This window comes from Microplitis demolitor, chromosome 2 (genome assembly GCF_026212275.2).
Source record: "Microplitis demolitor isolate Queensland-Clemson2020A chromosome 2, iyMicDemo2.1a, whole genome shotgun sequence".
Lineage (NCBI taxonomy): Eukaryota > Metazoa > Arthropoda > Insecta > Hymenoptera > Braconidae > Microplitis > Microplitis demolitor.
The window spans coordinates 20,217,187-20,236,505 of NC_068546.1; the positions used below are offsets into that span (position 1 = coordinate 20,217,187).

The 19,319-nt window shown below is 27.0% G+C and overlaps 2 protein-coding genes across 4 annotated transcripts in view; one reads left to right on the forward strand and one right to left on the reverse strand.

Moving 5' to 3' along the window:
* Positions 1-231: 231 nt before the first annotated feature.
* On the forward strand, positions 232-3,911 carry LOC103575169 (uncharacterized). The gene is made up of 3 exons (XM_008554846.3): positions 232-424; positions 2,077-2,786; positions 3,766-3,911. The coding sequence occupies exons 1-3, from the start codon at positions 322-324 to the stop codon at positions 3,805-3,807; spliced, it is 855 nt and encodes a 284-aa protein (XP_008553068.1). The 5' UTR covers positions 232-321; the 3' UTR covers positions 3,808-3,911.
* LOC103575167 (G protein-coupled receptor kinase 1) overlaps positions 3,853-19,319 on the reverse strand; it is a 28,090-nt gene continuing 12,623 nt past the window's right edge. For 2 of the 3 annotated variants that reach the window (XM_008554840.3, XM_008554839.2), the window contains 13 exons: positions 15,612-15,688; positions 15,466-15,539; positions 13,585-13,686; positions 13,277-13,351; positions 12,333-12,394; positions 12,114-12,165; positions 11,826-12,017; positions 11,276-11,595; positions 8,227-8,401; positions 7,657-8,034; positions 6,209-6,263; positions 5,492-5,733; positions 3,853-5,196 (listed from right to left, as the gene is read on the reverse strand). In XM_008554840.3, coding sequence (XP_008553062.1) covers positions 5,038-5,196; positions 5,492-5,733; positions 6,209-6,263; positions 7,657-8,034; positions 8,227-8,401; positions 11,276-11,595; positions 11,826-12,017; positions 12,114-12,165; positions 12,333-12,394; positions 13,277-13,351; positions 13,585-13,686; positions 15,466-15,539; positions 15,612-15,688 — 1,963 coding nt within the window. In that variant the 3' untranslated portion in view covers positions 3,853-5,037. The remainder of the gene's footprint in view (positions 5,197-5,491; positions 5,734-6,208; positions 6,264-7,656; positions 8,035-8,226; positions 8,402-11,275; positions 11,596-11,825; positions 12,018-12,113; positions 12,166-12,332; positions 12,395-13,276; positions 13,352-13,584; positions 13,687-15,465; positions 15,540-15,611; positions 15,689-19,319) is intronic. The other variant, XM_008554841.3, reaches the window with a different exon arrangement.

Here is a 19,319-nt window from a genome sequence, read left to right on the forward strand (position 1 = left end):
ATTTACCGCGTGATTAATCTTTTACTAATTTGCAATGTTATGTTTTTTGATAATTTTTTAGAGATGATATCGTAAGAATGCACGAATTAAAACAAAATCTCTGATTAACATGAAAATTATAAAGACTCGGAAATAAGTAAATTTGATATGCACGTTTTGTTAATAAAAAATGATTATATCAATAAAGAAATCTAATTCCTGGCTTTACTCTCAAGTATATAAAGGACAATTATTTGAATTGTCCATCATACTTGAGTTCAAAGTCTTAATTAATTCATTTAATTATTTATTGCTAATTAAAAACTAAAACATCAATTAACGATGAATAGTAAAGTGATATTTTTAAATATTTTTTGTTTTATTGTACTAGTGTCAGCAAACCCACATGAAGATATTTCTAATGAAAAGAATGATGAATGTGGAGGTAAAATTTATGTGTTTATTATTCAAAATTACCTAAAAATAATAAAGATAATTAATAAATTAATAATCATCTATATCTATATTATTAAGGGAACAAGGAAAATTTTGTTCCCGTAATATATATATGATAAAATATGTCAATGTTATTAAATTTGCTATCATTAGGAAGGTCTTGACTTGAATTTGTGCTTTTTTATAGTTTAAACTCTTTTTTTATTTCTGAGTTTTGAGATAAATAAACTGCTATATCATTTGAATAAAATTTAAATTACGCGGGAAAAAATACAGTCGTATTAATTACTCGAAATAAATTAATATTTTAACTATTCTGTCACTAAATATGACTGAATATATAAAATTATACATTAGGGTGGTTGTTAAAAATTAAATTTTTTTAGGCGCCTTAAAAAGCTTCTTTTCAATGAAAAAAATACCTGGGGAATTTGGTTTTTTCTTTTAACTAAAAATTCAAAAGATCTAAAAAAGTTTTTTTAAAATATCTTCATAAATACACATTTTATAAAAAAAATGAACATGACCTTTTTTGTGAAGAATTTAATTTCCTACATATTTGTTCCTTTGATTTTTTTCTTTAATCTGCATATTTCATGAGATATTTATAAAAAACCGCGATTGTATCGAAAAATGAACTTTGATTGTCCTGAGGCACGTGTTCTTTTTACTTAAAAAAAAATCTTATTCCCCAGGTATTTTTTCACTTAAAAGAAACTTTTTATGAAGCACCTGAGGAAATTTAATTTTTAACGACCACCCTATTATACATATACCTGAAAGAAAATAAAAAATATTTAGCCATGTCTTCTATGATTGAAAAATGAAACAGATTTATCCTAATTAAACAAAACGATTTGTGACGATTAAAACTGTTTTAATCGTTTTGAATCGTCATAAATCGTCAATTGATGATTAAAAACGATTAAAATTTTAATCGTCATTAATCGTAAAATAATAAATCGTCTTTTGATGATTTGGGACGATTAAATCTGAAAATCCATGACGATTAATGATGATTTAATTTTTAATCGTTTCTAATTGTCACAAATCGTTTTGTTTAATCAGGGTGACTTGATATCAGTGAAAAAAAAAAATACATTAGATGACTAACAACAAAAAATTTGACCATGTGTAGATTTTTTTTTTAACAACCCATGATTATACAATCATTAAAATCAACAAGTTTGCCAGTCAATGATGAGATTTGTTTCATTAAATTTCAATGATAGCAGAAATAAACAAAAGATTCTAGAGTATAAATTTGAATAATATTTAAATTCAAATAATATTCAATAAATTTTTTAGTAATAGACAGACACGTGGCTGCAACTTACTCGTAATAGTTAATTTAAAATCATATCATCAACTTAATAAAATAATAAATGTTAAAGAAGGTGGATAGTAAATTAAAAATTTGAATTTAATTTTGTCCATTAATTAGACGTTTCGTCCCAATATTGAAGCTTCTTCACCAACAAATAAAATAATTCATGCAAATGAGTAGAATCTAAATAATGCTAAGTCAGCGAATAATATCAGAAAATCCATTATTCCTTTAATAGCAAATATTTAAAAATATTGATCGTTATGCAGATTCACCATCAAAGAAAAAAAATAATAATAATTTTTGAATTTCAGACCCGTCAAAATTTGACTACAAACTAGTCTGTTTACCAGACGGTACAGAAATAAACTTTTATCAAGAAGGTGGCGTAGAAACTCAACTCTACGTCGAGGGGTATCAAGATTATTCAGATTGTATGGACATATATCCTAGTGGAACTAATGAAGGCAGTTTTACTGTCAACTACAATAAGTGTGGGGTTAAATTTAGAAAATCAATTGCTGAATACAATCTTACTGTCTTACGTCCACCACATAAAATAAACGCTAACACTAAAACGTTCGTCATTCAATGCAACTATCCATCAAAAGTTGACAAAGCATCTAAAGATCTGACGGTAGTTAAAAACAACAAAATAATACGTCGTCCAGCATCATCTATGAGTGTCTCACCATCTCACGAAATGGCACTGATGTATAATAATAAGCCTGTTAAACAAGTAGAAGCTGGAAAATTAGTAATTGCTAAAATTTGTATCATGCCAAAAGTCTTCCGGGCAATGATAAAAAAATGCAACATATCAACAAACGACAATAAAGAACAAAAAGTAGTGATTGTTACTCAAGAAGATGGATGTCCAGCTGAACCAGATTTTGGTCCGTGGGTATGGAACGAGGAAACTCACTGTTATCAAGCTGACTTTAAAACTTTCAAATTTCGAGGTCGTGGTAATCTCAAACTTGACTGTGAAGTTCACTATTGCATAGAGGGCCAATGTCGAATTGTAAGATACAATAAAATTAATATTATTTATTACATTTATACTTGTGTAAAAAAAAATCGTTCCAAAAACTTTCATGACAGAGAATTTGAAAAATTGAGACAATTCTGAGCTTTAAGTTGAACATTTTTGGAGTTTTGAAAAAATTATTAAGTGGAAAATTTTCAATTAGTGAAGATTTTTCCTGCGCGTTTTTTTAAACTTTTTTTTGAAACGATAAAATATAAAAAAAAAATAATTTAAAAATTGCATCTATAACTTTTTTAATTTTCTACATGTGCATATTTTTAGTTTTTCTCATTTTTGTAATAGATATAGTAAAAAAAATCCGAAAATTGATAATTTACTAACTTCGGAATTTTCTTACCAGACTTATTTAGTTATGAAGCAAGAAAAATAAAAATAATTTGAAAATATATGTGAAGATTTTTCGACTTATATAAGAAATTTTTGGAAGTCAGTTTTTTTTTTATTTTTCGTATTCGTTCAAAAATCGAGTGATTGGAACTAATTTTGAATTTTTTTTAAACTCAAAAAATTCTCAATTCATATTAATTTTGCTTAAAAAATTAAAAAAAGAAAAATCCACAAAAAAAGTCTATGGTTAAAAATTTGTCATACTTGTAATTATTTTAAAATTACAAAAATTTTTAACTCAAAGTTCAGAATTCTATGAATTTTTGAAGTTCATTGTCAGGAATAATTATGATACTAAAGTTAGCCACCGTCGAATAATTTGTTTTTTCAAGCGATAAATTATAAAAAAAATATATTTTAAAAAATTGCACATGTAGTTTTTTTTATTTTCTATATGTGCATATTTTTAATTTTTTTTTTTTGTAATTTATTTGCAAATAAAAAATCCGAAAATTTGTAATAGTCTTCTAACTTCAGGATCATGAATAATTTTGGAAAAAAATTTTTTTTTACATAGTTAATTACTAATTAATAGCTAATAAAATACATACTTATTTTTTTTCAGCCTAAATGTAAACAATCTGCAAGCCCATGCCCCAATGCATAAGAATAAAAAACTTATTTCCTTATTACAAAGTTAACGCAGCATAAGTATCGTTAATTTTTTATTTTATTTTTCTGTCAATATACAAATGAATTTTACTATTATTAATTATATTATAATTATGTTTTTCATGGATACGTAATAAATACCAAGTATCCTATTGTAACGTTTATTATCGTTTATTTTTTTTTTATTTCATATAATTGGAAATAGAAAAAACTTGATTTATTATTATTATTAATATTCATGTTTTAGTTTAATAAATTAAGTAAAAACAAATAAAATTAGTTTATTATTATTTCTGTGTTATGTGTCATGTCACTCGCTCATTTTTTCTCACTTTCATACTCGAATATTTATAATTCGCATTTAGTTATGCATCGAATTATAAGTTACGCTTATTTTTATTTTTTTTTATTTTTTTAATAATTAATAATGATTCTAGTGGGCGTATTTTTTTTACCGTCGATTTATTATTTTTTTTTTGTATTTCGTATTTTTTTTTATTCATTCGTTTTCTCTTAATTGTGTTGATCAATTTTACAACGTGGCTCAATTAACTAATTGCTACATGCCACACTGCTCACATAACTACGAACATACAAATATATCTGTATATATATATACATATACATATATATATATACATATACGTATATATAACACAATTTGATACAAGTAACGACCTAAGTACACACATATGAACGTACATTGCATTTTATTTTAGTATATTATATTAAATTGCTGTTTGGTACATACGAATTATGTCAATGACATTTTTTTTTTTAATTATTTTTTTTGTACCGCAGATTATTTTATTTTTTACTCCACAATGCAATATATCTCTACTACACTAGAGTCTATACAACACGACGCTAATCGTCGTTACAATTTGGGACATTTTTATTATTATTATTATTTTAATTATTATTGTTATTATTTTATTCGCTGCAAAGGAAAAAAATTTAAATACTCATGTCTTGATTTAAATCTAAATAAAAATAATAAAGTAATTGTGCCTTGTTTTTTAATCGTTAATTTTTTTTTTATTTTCTTTTTTTTTTCTTAATTCTGATGGTATAAAAAAATTTGCTGCTGCTGATTTCGCTGCTGCGGGGCAGTGGGACAATGAGTCATATTTTTCCTTGTTTTTATTTCGCTGTTACCTATTATTTTATTTATTTATTTATTTATTATTAATTTATTATTTAAATTATTAATTAATAAAGGGCGCTAGTTGCCATTTGTTGACCGCTGCATCGGTGGAATCACTGGATCACGTTCTGTGCCATATATTTTTCCAGCTTTTCGCGCCATATTACCTAACATCTCCATGGAACATTTGTGCGCTGATCTTAACGACAGTGCCCATTCTTTCAAACTGATTTCATCCTATAATTAAAAGTCATAAATAAATATACATAGATTTATTTAAATAACAATGTTTAATAATTGATTAGAGGCCGTTTATAAAATACGTCACGCAAAATTTTCCTTTTTACCCCCCCCCCCCCCCTTCCATCCCTTATACATAGGAATATTTACAAATATATAAGAAATGACTTTCTATCGTAACAAAAAAATTTGCAAATTTATTTGATGCAACTTTTGCAATAAGCGACACCTCCAGCCCCATAACTGTGACCATATTTTATTAACAGCTTCTTACTTTAGAACTAATACTTACGGGATTAGTGAGGACTATTTTAGCATCACGAGTACGTACGACAATACACTGTTCCCCTTTAACATGCTGTAAATCAGCACTTACTTCTTCTACTTGATCTAGGAAGACGAGCTCGGGCTTTGTTGTTGATTCTGGATGTAATTCTAGTCTATTAGGGTATAATTTGGCATAACGTGTTTGCCATGCACTAGCAAATGGACCACCAAGTTTTTTAATGTAACCATGGAGTATACAATCAGACCCTTTAATAAACGAAATAAATTATCATATATTTTTTCAGTTGACGTAAATCTATAGCTTGACAAGCAGGATCAAATTCCCAGGAAATGAGCTATTTGTTTTTTAAGTTGCTGATCAAATTTACTTACCTGTAAAAATTTTAATCAATATGCATGCGTTTGCGTGCAGTAAAAAAAATTAAAATATTCTAAACTATCATTTTTGTTTTTTTTTAATTTGTCATAAAATTTTTTTAAAATTTACGCAAATAAAAATACTCATATTTTTTTTATATTAAAGAGAAATCCACTAGAAGTAAAAAAAAAAAAAGTCTTAAATTTCTAGAAAACAAAATTTTGTTATAAATTTTTATTATTGCGCGGAAAAATTTGGACAGCTAAGTAAATATAATAAATAGCAACTTACAAAAAAAAAAAGCTCATTCAACCCAAGGGATTTTTCTCTATTTTTATCTGACTACCATTTTTTTTTATTTACCTTTTTCATCAGCATCAAATCGTTGCTTTTGTTTAGCTTTCTTTTTATTTTCCATCTAAATAAAATTAATTTTTGTATATTTTTATTTGTATCAATACACAGAAAGAAATTAATAATACTGGTTACTGTTCTGCTTGGTAATCAACAAAAAAGATCGGGAAAAATATATTTTCATATAGCAGAATGATATTAGAACAGGAGTAATTCATTGCTTAACACGTTCTATTACTTTTCAAACAGTAACCAATGCTGTGCTACTGATTACTGTTAAAATAGTCATCGTTCATAGTTCATATCTCTTAGTACAACTCTTGTTGCTGCATAGAGTTTACTATTTAGTGACAGGAATGGTTACTTAGATCTCGTAGTTCTCATTAACCTTCGGAACAGTACTCAGTCTTGTTCTGACGTGATCTACTACTACATTTATATGTGTCTTTACTATTCTTGACACTTCAGACACATAAGAAGTTAGTAACCATTCATGTCAGAACAGGACTGAATACTGTTCCGGAAGTTAACGAGAACTACGAGATTTAAGTAACTATTCCTGTCACTAAATAGTAAACTCTACTACACCAACAAGAGTTGTACTAAGAGATATGAACTATGAACGATAACTATTTTAACAGTAATCAGTAGCACAGCTTTGGTTACTGTTTAAAAAGTAATAGTAAGGTATCGGCAGGTAATAAGGCCTAGCTAAGGGAGATTTTGAATAGAATCGAAAATATTGCATTTAATTATCGAAATGTATCATTAATCTTTATTTCAATACATTAGCCATAAAATGTAATGAAGTAATGGTAATTTTTACCATAAATAAACAAAAAATAATACTTTTACAAAAACCATACGAATAGGCCTTATTTTACTACGGTAGGGTAATAAGGCCTACGGGTTAAACAAACTGGAATAGTTTAACTATACTTAATAAAATTAGTATTAGAGATGAATCATCACTTAAATTTAGCAACAATACTTTTTAAGAGTCAGAAGACTAGATTGTTTTGCTCAACAGCACTTAAAATTATTAGTATTCTTTTTAAGAGACAGAAAACTAGATTGTTTTTTATAATTTCTTCTGCGCTACGATAGCATATGATGGATGATGAAATATAGAAGACAAGGAACGTGGTATCGGGACTCTATAAATTTGTCGTAACGTCTTTACTAAGACCCTTCTTCTAGAGTAGCCTTTAGCGGAGGCGGTTATTTTGAACATCATTTCTGTCACTTAGGCCTTATTACCCGACAGGCCTTATGACTCGCGAGTACCTTACGTGTTAAGCAATGACTTACTCCTGTTGTAATATCAATCAGTCATATTAAAATGGATTTTTTCTTATACTTTTCGTCAATTACTAAGCAGGACAGTAACCAGTATCTATTCTTTCTGTGTATCATTACTAGAAATTAATAAAAAAAAAATAAATGTACTAAAATACCTTGTCAGCTTCAATGTTGATTGTTTCGAAAACAGTCTCAGCGACTTCAGCTTGCCATCTTTCGGAAATGACGAGTGGGAAATTTTTGTAAAGATCTTGATCAGCGTCTGTTAATTTTATACCTTTAGTATCTTCTTCATCAAACGAACCGATGTCAAATGCATCCGCAGCATTAACTTCCCCCCTGGGTGGTATTAACGGGGGTGTATATTTCTGCATATAAACCTGCTGCCAATCAATTCCATTGAAAAACGGATGTTCTTTTAATTCATCAGCGCCAGCGCCGCGACATCCGAGCCTGCTGTTGACATCGCGTTGCAATAGACCCTCCAAAAGTGAACGTAATTCACGTGAAAACGTATCTGGCAACTCGACATTCTATAAATAAAACAATAAAAAGTGTAAAAAATAAATTTCAAATGAAATTAGACACTGGAAATAAAATATATTTAAAAATTATAAGTAAATATACAAATAAATCTCTGTCATGCAGTAGATAATGTTTAAAAAACTCTATTGATAAACATAAACCAATATTTGTTTAAATACTGTGTAAATATTTACACCCACCGTCGTCAATGTCATTCGATCAATTTCATGTTTGTCCTTAGTCTTATGCTGCCTGAACGGACTGTGACCCTTTAGCAGTTTGTACATCATGCAACCAAAGGAAAACCAATCAGCGCTAGAATCGTATGTTGTTCCTTTTGACAGCACCTCGGGGGCCATATATCCATGGGTACCGCTGATGAAAACAAAATAAGTCAAATATTATTTTTATGTTTATTAAATTTAATTTACTTAGTGAATTATTTTCATAAAAAAATAAAAATGAAAAACGACTGACTGCGTGGAAAAAAATTCGTTCCAAAAACGGTCATGACAATTGAGACAATTCTGAACTTTAAGTTGAACATTTTTTGGAGAATTTTGAAAAAGTTATTAAATGAAAAATTTTCAACTGGTGAAGATTTTTCCTGTAGGTTTTTTTTTATTTTGTGAGCAAAAATAATTTGATTTGACAATTTTTTGAGTTTGAAGAACAAGAAAAAAAAAATTATGAACATTTACGACTCTTATCAATGATACTAAAGTTAGCAAATAATTGGACTGGAACTAATTATGAACTCAAAAAATTGTCAATTCAAATCAATGTTGCTTAAAAAATAAAAAAAAAAATAGAAAACCGCAAGAAAAGATATCGGCAGACAAAAAAAGTTCACATACACGTGGACGGACGTCCAGAAATAGAATAGTTTCCTAAGACCTCAAAACGTCGAGATCTGATGAAAACTCAATATTCTAAAATCGAACCGAAACCAATAACTTCTCTTTTTTTTGAAAATTTTCAATAGCGGGAAATTTAAAAATCAATAACAAAATATTTATTTCTAAAATAGTCTATTATGTGACAAGAGAAAATAAGACGTTTATAAATAAGTGCCGTTAACTGCCGCCGAAGGCGAATACTGCCATCATTCAAAATCTGAATTCGTGGTTTATTCATAATACTGAAATAGACAGACATCAAAAAGGTTTTGTTTTTTATTTTAAAAATTCACCATCAGTAGAACAAAATATTGAAAGTTTGCTTTTATAAATTTTTTAAAAATCCACGAATGCATTTTTCAAAATTTTCATTTTTCTTGACATGTAACTTGCTCGTAAAAATAAAAAAATTATCAGACGTCTGGTCATATCAGTGTCATTTTTATTTTACTACGTAGTATATTATTATTTATAATTTCCTGCATTGAATCTACGAGCTTCAATGCTTTACTTGTTTAGCCGGACGGAACGAGATAACTCAAGCCGAATAGCTGTTGTACAAATTTTAATTGTCAACTTGATTGGTTAGAATGACCTGATTATTATGAGGCTTACGATAAACAAAAGCGATTGTGACGAGACTGGAATTAAGTTTTAAATTTATTTAGCGGCCCGCAAATTTAAAGTTTAAAGTTTTAAATTCAAAATATCCATCCGTTTTAATAAAAAACATGAGTAGAAATAAATATAATTTTTATTTATAATGTTCACTATGTAATTTTGCTTCCAATTATCGTAATGGTAGGAATATAATATTGAGTTCACAAGAGCCTCGTGATGTAACTAAAACTCTGCTTTCAAATGTCGAGTACTCGAACAAAACTTGGTATCTCCAATATGAAATTAATCGTAGATACGAGGGTCTGTCAGAATACCCTCGGAATGCAATTAACTAATTTGAGTAACAATTTTCATCTCTTTTTTGACCGGGAATTTCCAAGACATGAATTTAGTCATAAAAATAACCGAAGTCGTCTTAAAATAGACATTTGATCCCATAAAATTATATGACAAACTCCAGCCACAGTTTTTTTTATTAATTATTTTAGTGATATTAAAATTCTTTTGATGCATTGTCGATGGTTGTATCGTATCGTATCGTAGTTTTAAAAAAGACAATATTAATATGAAATATTAGGGAGGTGTGAATCGAATAATTTAAATTTACGAATTATTAGTAACTTTTTGAATTATTCGTTAATTTTAGAATTATCTGAGATTTGAATTATTTGTAATTTATAAACTACTCGATTTGAATTGGAAAGATTCTGATCAGCTTTCGAGTATTAAATTGATATTTAATGAAGAGCATGGTGACCAGATTTTTGAAGCTGAAATTTCCTGACTTTTCCAGGTGTTCCAGTGAAACAATTAAAAAATTCCCTGACCATATGTGGTAATATTAAATCATTGGAAATATTTATTTAATTCAAAATAAAATGCTATAAGTCAGTTCAATAAATAAACAACCATTGTCGTTAAATGAAACTTTATTTTATTATTTGCCAATGTTCATACGTTTTTTTTATTTATTAAATGAATAATTTTTTATTTTTTATTTTAAATCTATGTTTTTATATAACTTACTCTATAATAAAATATAAATAAATTTTTCATTTTCACTAGAATAAATTTCATGAAAAAGAACGTTTTATAGAATATTAATAAAATATTAATCAAGTACGCGAATAATAAATATAGTGAAACTTATTAGTTCAATACTTATGTATACTTTTTATGTTTTTGGTTTTTCAACTTGTCAATATGTATGTTAATAGCTTGTAGTTCCTGACGATTGGTTTCTACCAAGACTTTTTGTTTCTAGCAGCCTTTTTAATTCAAACTGCTTTTTTTTTCGCTATTGGAATTAATTTCTACTAATTTTTTTTTCCAAATGGTATTAGAATCGCATTCGCGCCGCGCCACTTTTTGAACAGTTTTGACAGAAAAAAATTTATCGGATTTTTTCAGTCAAAAGAAAAGAAAGTAAAAATTTTTCCATTTGTGACGAAATTGCCTGACTTTTCCCTGATGTTTCCAGTATATTTATAATTCCCTGACATTTTCAGGTTTTTCAAACATGTGGCCAGCATGGAAGAGCTTTGTTTTTTAAAGTAACAAAAAGCTCTATTTACCTCTGACATAAATTAGAATCATTGGAAAAATGTTACACTTTTAAGTCGTTCAAAATAAAGTTTTCGAGTAATTCGAAAACTTAAAAATTCAATTCGATCCGATTTGAACTATTCGCACACCCCTACAAAATCTGTACATATGAAAAAAAACTTACACACTCGCGTGCGGTTTCTTCTTCGAAAAATCACATGCAAGACCAAGATCAGATATCCTAACGTGTCCGTGTTCATCAAGCAAAATGTTTGCTGGTTTAAGATCTCGATAGACAATAAATCGTCGGTGCATGTGCTCGAGACCAAGAATAACTTCCGCGGCGTAGAATTTCATCTCAGGTTCATTGAAAACACCGTGTTGGCTCAAGTGATAATGCAAATCACCGCCATTCATCAGGTCTAAGATGAAACACAATTTGTCGGGTGTGTGGAAGGCGTACGTCATACAGACAATAAATGGACAATCCACCTGGAAGTATTGCTGTTTATCAATCCAAAAACAATTGGAGTGTGATAAAAAAAAACATTGATGATTAATAAAATTTTAGAATTGTTATTCTTACTCTAATTAATTATCGCTACTGCTACTATTACTACTAATTATAAATAATAAATAATTCTAGTTATAGTTATAGCTGAAGATGTTCTTGTTGTTGTTGTTGTTGATGATAATTAGGTGTAATGAAGAAGATAAATAAAGTTAATAAATACCCCGGTGCTGACTAGAGATAACATTATCCTCTCGTTGAGTGCAAGTGTCTCACCCTGCTTCATCTTGATACGTTTTTTATCGAGACACTTCATCGCATACATTTTTCCAGTATCGGCCTTGCGGCATCCGTAAACCTCGCCGAACCCGCCCCTTCCTATTATGCGATGCACGCTGAAGTCGTTCATTGTCAACTGAAGAAACAATGGCAAATCGTTGACGAGCTCTATCGATTATTGAACATTCCCTCGAGGGACGTGAATGGAAACACAGAAACGTCTCTCGCTTACCTGAATATTTAGCTCGAGATTTTTCCATTGGCAAAAACGCGTGTACTTTTCACTGGAAAATATTATTACCGTAATTTTAATATTTTATAAGTGCTGGTGCTTTTTTTAATTCTTAAACAACTAGCCCGTTTAAAATATAAGAATGTTTACTTTATAAATTTGTTTTATTAGTCTCGGAAACTAGTTGTTTAACTTTTGTTAATTATTTTTTATAGTTACCTCTCCAGGAACTTTTGGAACGGCTCGCCCCTTAAATGATTGAAAATTTCCTCGATGTATGGCTAAAAATAAAACGTTATTTAATTCATGTTAACAAAAAACACAATATGTATGTTTATAAAACAAACAAAAAGTATTATTTTAATAAATTTTTACACAGTGACACACGATCGTAAAAATTATTGTTTTTTACGATACAAATTTTTTGATGGTAAAAAAATTTGCGGATTAAATCTGGAGTAAATTCTGGTTTATGATTCCCTCGGAGTAAAATTTACTCCGAAGGGGAGTTTATTTCTACATTCAAACTTCGTATCGATTGAAATAAAGTCTAGATCACTTCGAAACCACTCCGCTGAAAAAACAAACTCCCTATTTACCCCGTATCCGGAGTGATTTTTTGTAAAAACGTTTTTAAATTAAAACAGTTAGCGCATTTTCAATCTTTTTCCAACGACTTTTATTACAAACATTATTTTTAACAATAAATAACATTCCTTAAATCATAAAGTTTTCTTTTTTTTCATCGTGATTTATTTTTCGCTTATACGATTATTTCATAAAAATACACTCATATATTTTTTTATTTTAATAAAAATAAATGAGAGCGGAGAGTGAACAAGAATCGCACTTTAATTCTATGAACTTTTAATATATCTCTCAACAAGAACAATATTATTTTCAGTTTTATTGCCCCACAAAATTATCACATTTGAAATTTAATGTTTTACTTTTTTTTCAGTCTTAATATCTCATTAATTTGTCGCAACTAATTTTTTTCATTAATAAATTAAAAAAATGAAATCAAATTTTATTTAAATAAAATAAAAATTAATTTAATCGTGTGATAAAAAATATATAAATTAGTTTTTGAAAAATGGTTAATGATTTACGTAAATATATATACTAGAATTATAAATATGTACATATAAATCTAAATTTACCTCAAACAAATTAACAGGCACCTCGTTCTTCATTAGATATTTGTGTACATGAGAGACAGCATCTGTTGAGTATTCCTGTGAATTTAAAAATAAATAAGAAAAATTAAAAATACACATAAATAATAATGAGAGCGTATACATAAAAAAAATATTAAAATATTAAAAAGAAAAGTACGTAAAGGAAAAACGTTATTTTCAGTCGTTTCATAGTGTAGCGGCGTGATATGATAGATAAAAAAAATAAAGGGACAAAATAAAAGTTAAATAAAAAATAAAATATAGACACAAGTGTGGAGTTGGATATTTACATGTGAATGCGCCAGGAGTTCTTTCATTATAAAGTTGTCGTATATCTCTCGTGCAAGTTTTCTTCTTTCTTCTGGGCATTCTAGTTTTTCATACGCCTTTATCTGTATGCAACATACATATTTATCTTTTATACCATATTTATTTATGAAAAATGAATAAATAATCATTTCAAAATATAAAATAATACACTGTAAAAAATTTTTTACAAAAAAATAGTCCCTGAGGACTTTACACGGTCTGCTAGGTGTGAATTGACGCTGTGAAATATCGAGCAATAATTTTAACAAGGTATTACATGAAGAAAATTTTATTATACTATCTACTATACTAGATTTTAAATTTCATCTATTTGAAATGATAGCAAAATTTTTCAGCGGTAAAATAATTAGTTTTACTATTGAGAAAGATAACAGTAACAATTGATGGTGGTGACGATTACTATCGAAGATGCTAATTGTGACTATTAAAAATTATAATTGTTACAATCGAAGATGGTAACTGTTACCATTCAAGGTTGGAAAAATTCTTAAACAAAAAATAGGATAAATTTATACAAATTTAAATCCTTTATTTATATCCATACTTTAGCTATGTACATTTTGTCCTTTAAATAATTAAAATAAGTAACAATACAATCGTTCAAGTCCGAATATAATAAAACTTTCCAAATATTGTAGCTATTATTGATAACTTCAAATGATTGGGTATGATCATCAAAATAACAATTATCCAAGTATTAAGTGAAATTAATCACATACACAGGTAAACAAAGAGAAAATTACATGTAGACAAGCTTCAGACTGTAACGCCGATATTTAAATTCTTTATTAGTTTAGACAGTAATTATTATTTGGGCTGATGGTAACTATTACCATCAAGTTATTAAGAATTACCATGATGATAATAGTTATAATTAGTTAAGATAATAAAAGTTATAATTTCCGATGATCATTAATAATTGTAAATTTTGCCATATAGTTGGTAGATACTACAATTCAGATTGTTTACTTAATAATTTAATGATATTCACTACTATCGAGTTTAAAAATTATGCTGTAACTAGATGATAATTTTTACTATAAAATTCCCTCCGTGATCAAAATTTTTCAATTAGTTCAGTCAAAGAAGGATTTCAGATACATGTTCAGGCAGACAAATTTGTAGCATTTTTTATTTTGTCATTCGAATCAATAGAAATAACGAGAAAAATATTTTTACTGGAAAAAATCCTGTGCGATTGCTTTTTATAAACAAAAAACAATTTTTTCGCCACGACCGCGTAAACAAACAGCTATAAAATGAAAACTATTAATCGGATCAGATCACCCAAACTCTCATTTTAAGGAGAAAGAATTCTAGAACCTGTGTATTGAATTTTAAAATTAAATATTTGAAACTTTTTGAGCAATAAATTGTTAAAGTCACAATTGCAGATTTATAAACAATCGAACATATTTATAGTAATTAATATTTTCGTATAGTTATACATATATTTTTGTTTGGAATAAAAAGACACTTCTTTTAAATTTTAGCTGAGCTCGATACCTCAATGTGCAAAAAAAAACTGTTTTTTTTTTTTTTTTGTTTTTTTTTTTACGAATTTTTTGCTCTAAGGGAAAAAATCGTAGCGTAAAAAAAAATTGGAGAATACTCATAAAACATGAAATTTTAATCTTATAATGTATCAAATAAATAAGTTATACATTTACATCATTAGTAGTGTAAACATTCTAATTCAAACTGTCCAAAATTTAACACCGTGCGCTATGTAACTTTCACACCGAAAGTGTAGAAAATTTGAACACTAAATCATTCACAGCTACCGTGTATTCAAAATTTTTTACAGTGTAATTATAATATTATAATATTTAGTAACCGACCTCTTCATAAAACCTAAGCTGAGGAACTGGTTCCTCTGATACAGTCTCACAAAAGTCTTTAAATAAAAGATAACCTGAAAAAAATTAATTATTTAATATAATAAATAAATAAATAAATAAAATAATGTTTTACAAAAATTAATTACCTAACATTTGATTAAATATTTTATCAAAGTTAACTTCACTTTTCTTCTCTAGATATTTATGCATAACACTCCTTACACTGTAACATAAAGAATTGAAATTTATTACAAGATATGAAAGCGAGTGAAGATAATTTATTACTATGAATATTATTTTCCATGTAGTAAAAGTAATTTAAATTTTTTTTCAATTTATTTTCTAACAAAACTAGTTTGTTTTTTTTTTTTAATAGTTTTTAAGTTTTAGTATTATGATTAAAGATACTGAAAGTTCCCACCATTTTTTTAAAATATTCAATAATTTCCAACTGTCATGATAATATTAAAATTAATATTAATTGAAAAAAAGGCAACGTAGTTGCAATGGCACTGAGAAATAGATTTTTTAAAAAATTACTTACAATTGACATCAATTAGGAGTTGAATGAAATTTGGTAAATTTTGGCTTACAAAATTTGACGTTTCAAATTATAATTAACATGAAAATTTTACTGAAATTTATTTAATGAACTTCGTCTAACTCCTTATTAGTAACAATTACAAATAATTTTAAACTTCCCGCTATGAAAATTTAAAATTAAAAAAAAGGAAGTTATCGATTTCGGTCTGATTTTCGAAAATCAAGTTTTCATAAGATCTCGATGTTCTGAGGTCCTAAAAAACTATTCTAACTGAATCGTTTATTTGAGAAACCCCATAAGTCATGTTTTTTCGAAATTGGATTTTTTGCATTTTTGGGTTCTTTGGATGTCCCCCCATAAAAATTAGTAAAAATATCCATCAAATCAGTGTTTAAAAAACAATTCATGGGATGACAGAAGTTTTATTTTAATGAGAAACCCCATAAATCAATGACTTATGGGGTTTTTAAAATAAACATATGCAGTTTTAGTTTTATAGAAATAATTTTTTCTTTTTTATTTAAAGTTCGCGCTTTTTTTATAAAAACAAAAATAATATGACTAATTAAAGTACTTAAATTAATTATTATTTTTTGTAATTTCTGACTTTCAGAGTTTAAATCATATTATATACTTCATTTTACCAGTCTAATAAATTATTTGAGTGGAAGAAAATAAAAAAAAATGATTTTATAACTTTTTCTTCCGTTTGGTTGAGAAACCCCATAAGTCAATCAACTTTAAATAATTTTTTTTAATAATTTCAATTAAAAACTTGAATTTTTGTTGTTTGAATATATTTCAGAAACGCAAACATTATTCTCTTCAATTATATATTTACTATTTTAATGGCAAGTTTTTCCAGAAAAATGTTTATTGTGTTTCCTGAAAAATTTTGTTTTCTTGACTTATGGGGTTTCTCAAATAAACGATTCAACTATTTCCGTGGATATGTGTGAATATGGATGTGTGTAAACTAATTTTCGTCGTGTAAGATATCTTTGGAACAAATCAACTGATTGGCGGCAATTGAAAGGGTTCACAAGATTTAGAAGTGATTAGATTTTGTAGTAGATCGATCGAGTAGTTTACGAGTTATATAAAAAATAAAAATGAAACAAATCAAAGTTTTTTAGGGTTTCTCATATAACTCATAAACCACTTGTCCGATTTGCCTTAAAATGTAATCAGTTCTAAATGTTCGCGAACTCTTTCTCGTTAACACTTTTTTGAGCTCAAAAATTTGGTAATAATACTTTCAAGATCCCTGAGCTGACAAACACCGGGTTTTGGGGTTGTTCCAAAGAGTCAATCATTTTTCAAAAATTTTTTAAAAATTAATATCTTATCAAAATCATAACTACGTTACTCTCTTTTGAATTAATGCATTTAATTATTTTTGAATCAATTAATAAAATTTGAATTCGGTTATGACAATTCAAGATCATTGCATATTTTTAAAAAGTGGGAATACTGAATGAGAATTCTCATAATAATAAAATTAATAGTTTTTTTTTAATTATTAGATAAGACAGAGTATAATACGATTTCAAAAATAATAAAGTTATAAAATAAAAATTCGCCGTCATTTATTACAAGGAAATAGTCCAGGAAATAAATAAAACTGCCTGAAGGTATGAAACTTAAGACGTAGTCATATAAAGTTACCCTAACGAGATGAGGAATAAAATGAATAAAAAAATCTAATCGATGCCCAAAATTTCATGAATTGAACGGTAAACTTTTTCTTATTTATTTTTTGTGAACCCGGGGCATCGCGCATGCGATTTTTCTCTACATGAGGGTGAAAATAATAAAAAATTAACTCGTAAATTTAAATTTTTCTGATAAACATGTCAAGAATACAAAAATTGAATATTCATAAGCATAAAGGTTTATAATTTATTATTTTTTACTAAGTACGGTCCTCAAGTATGTAAGTTTTTAAATGCGTAATATTTTTTTTAGCCTAAGGCACTAATGGAATATTAATTACAAAGACGTCAGTAATCAATTAATATGATAACAATATTTTTTGTAATTATGATAAAATATTTTTTTCATCGCTATGACGTTAGTGATTGTGGTATTTTTTATTTTCATTATCTTTTAAATATTTTTTAAATTATATTCGTTGCGGTAAAAATGAACATGAGTTTGCTGAGAGTAAAAAAAATTCATCGATGGATTTACTGAAATAGACATAGCCATATGTCAGATATATATACATATATGTTATACACTTGAATACTTCACAATCGTTGCTCAGTATAAGCATCCAATACTTGAGAATAAGACGTAAAGAGCAGACTTTTGTTGATGAAAAATTTTTTTATACTGACATTTCACACTAATACATATTTATTTCAATTACTTAAATATAATATCATCTATTTATATATACATATGAATATATATGAATTTAACAGCATCATAAATTTTTAAAAATTTATGTAGGTATAAAAAAAATAGAATTTTCTATTTCTAAAGGTCAAATGAAAATTTTAATTTATTTCTGTACATAAAAAAATATTTGTTCAAATATATGACTTTTCAATTTTATTTAGTAAAATATATAGAGAAAATTTTTATTTTTTAATTAATGCTAAAATTTTTCGCGCCAAAAAATTATTTTTTTTCTGTGTAGATTAAAATTAGATTACTGTATAAATATAAATATGAATTTAAACTTATGATAGACTATAAATTGATGCAATGATAATTACAGAATATCTCTGGGGTAAAAACTAAACTAAAATGTAAAAAAAATGTAAAATTACTGTATGAAATAGTAATCAAACGCCTGGGAGTTAATTGAGACATTTTGACATTTCGAATGTCAATTATTTTTCCTGTAGCCTTTAAAAAAAAAAAAAAAAAAAAATTATATCGATGAAATTTTAATGAACAACATGAAAAAAGTTGATTCTTTTTTCAACTTTCAAATGGATAAAAAAGATGAAAATTTTTTTAAAACAGGCGCTATAGTTTTTTCATCAATGTGCTGTAGAGTAGAGCAAATTTTAGAGAAAAAGCATAAAAAAAAATTTTATTAGAATTTTATTGTTAATTACTATTTTGATAAGTAATCATAACTATTCGAAAAAAACAAAATTTTAAAAATTAATAAATAATAGTAAAAAGTGGAATCTGTTATCAATAATTAATACCATTATGTCCTTAATGCAAAGTAGTTTACTAATTTTTGTAGATTCCTAAAATCTACTATCAATTTTTTCAAAAAGTAAATAAATATTATTACTTTTAGGTATAATACGTGACTTATTACTGAAAGTTAATTAATTTATAG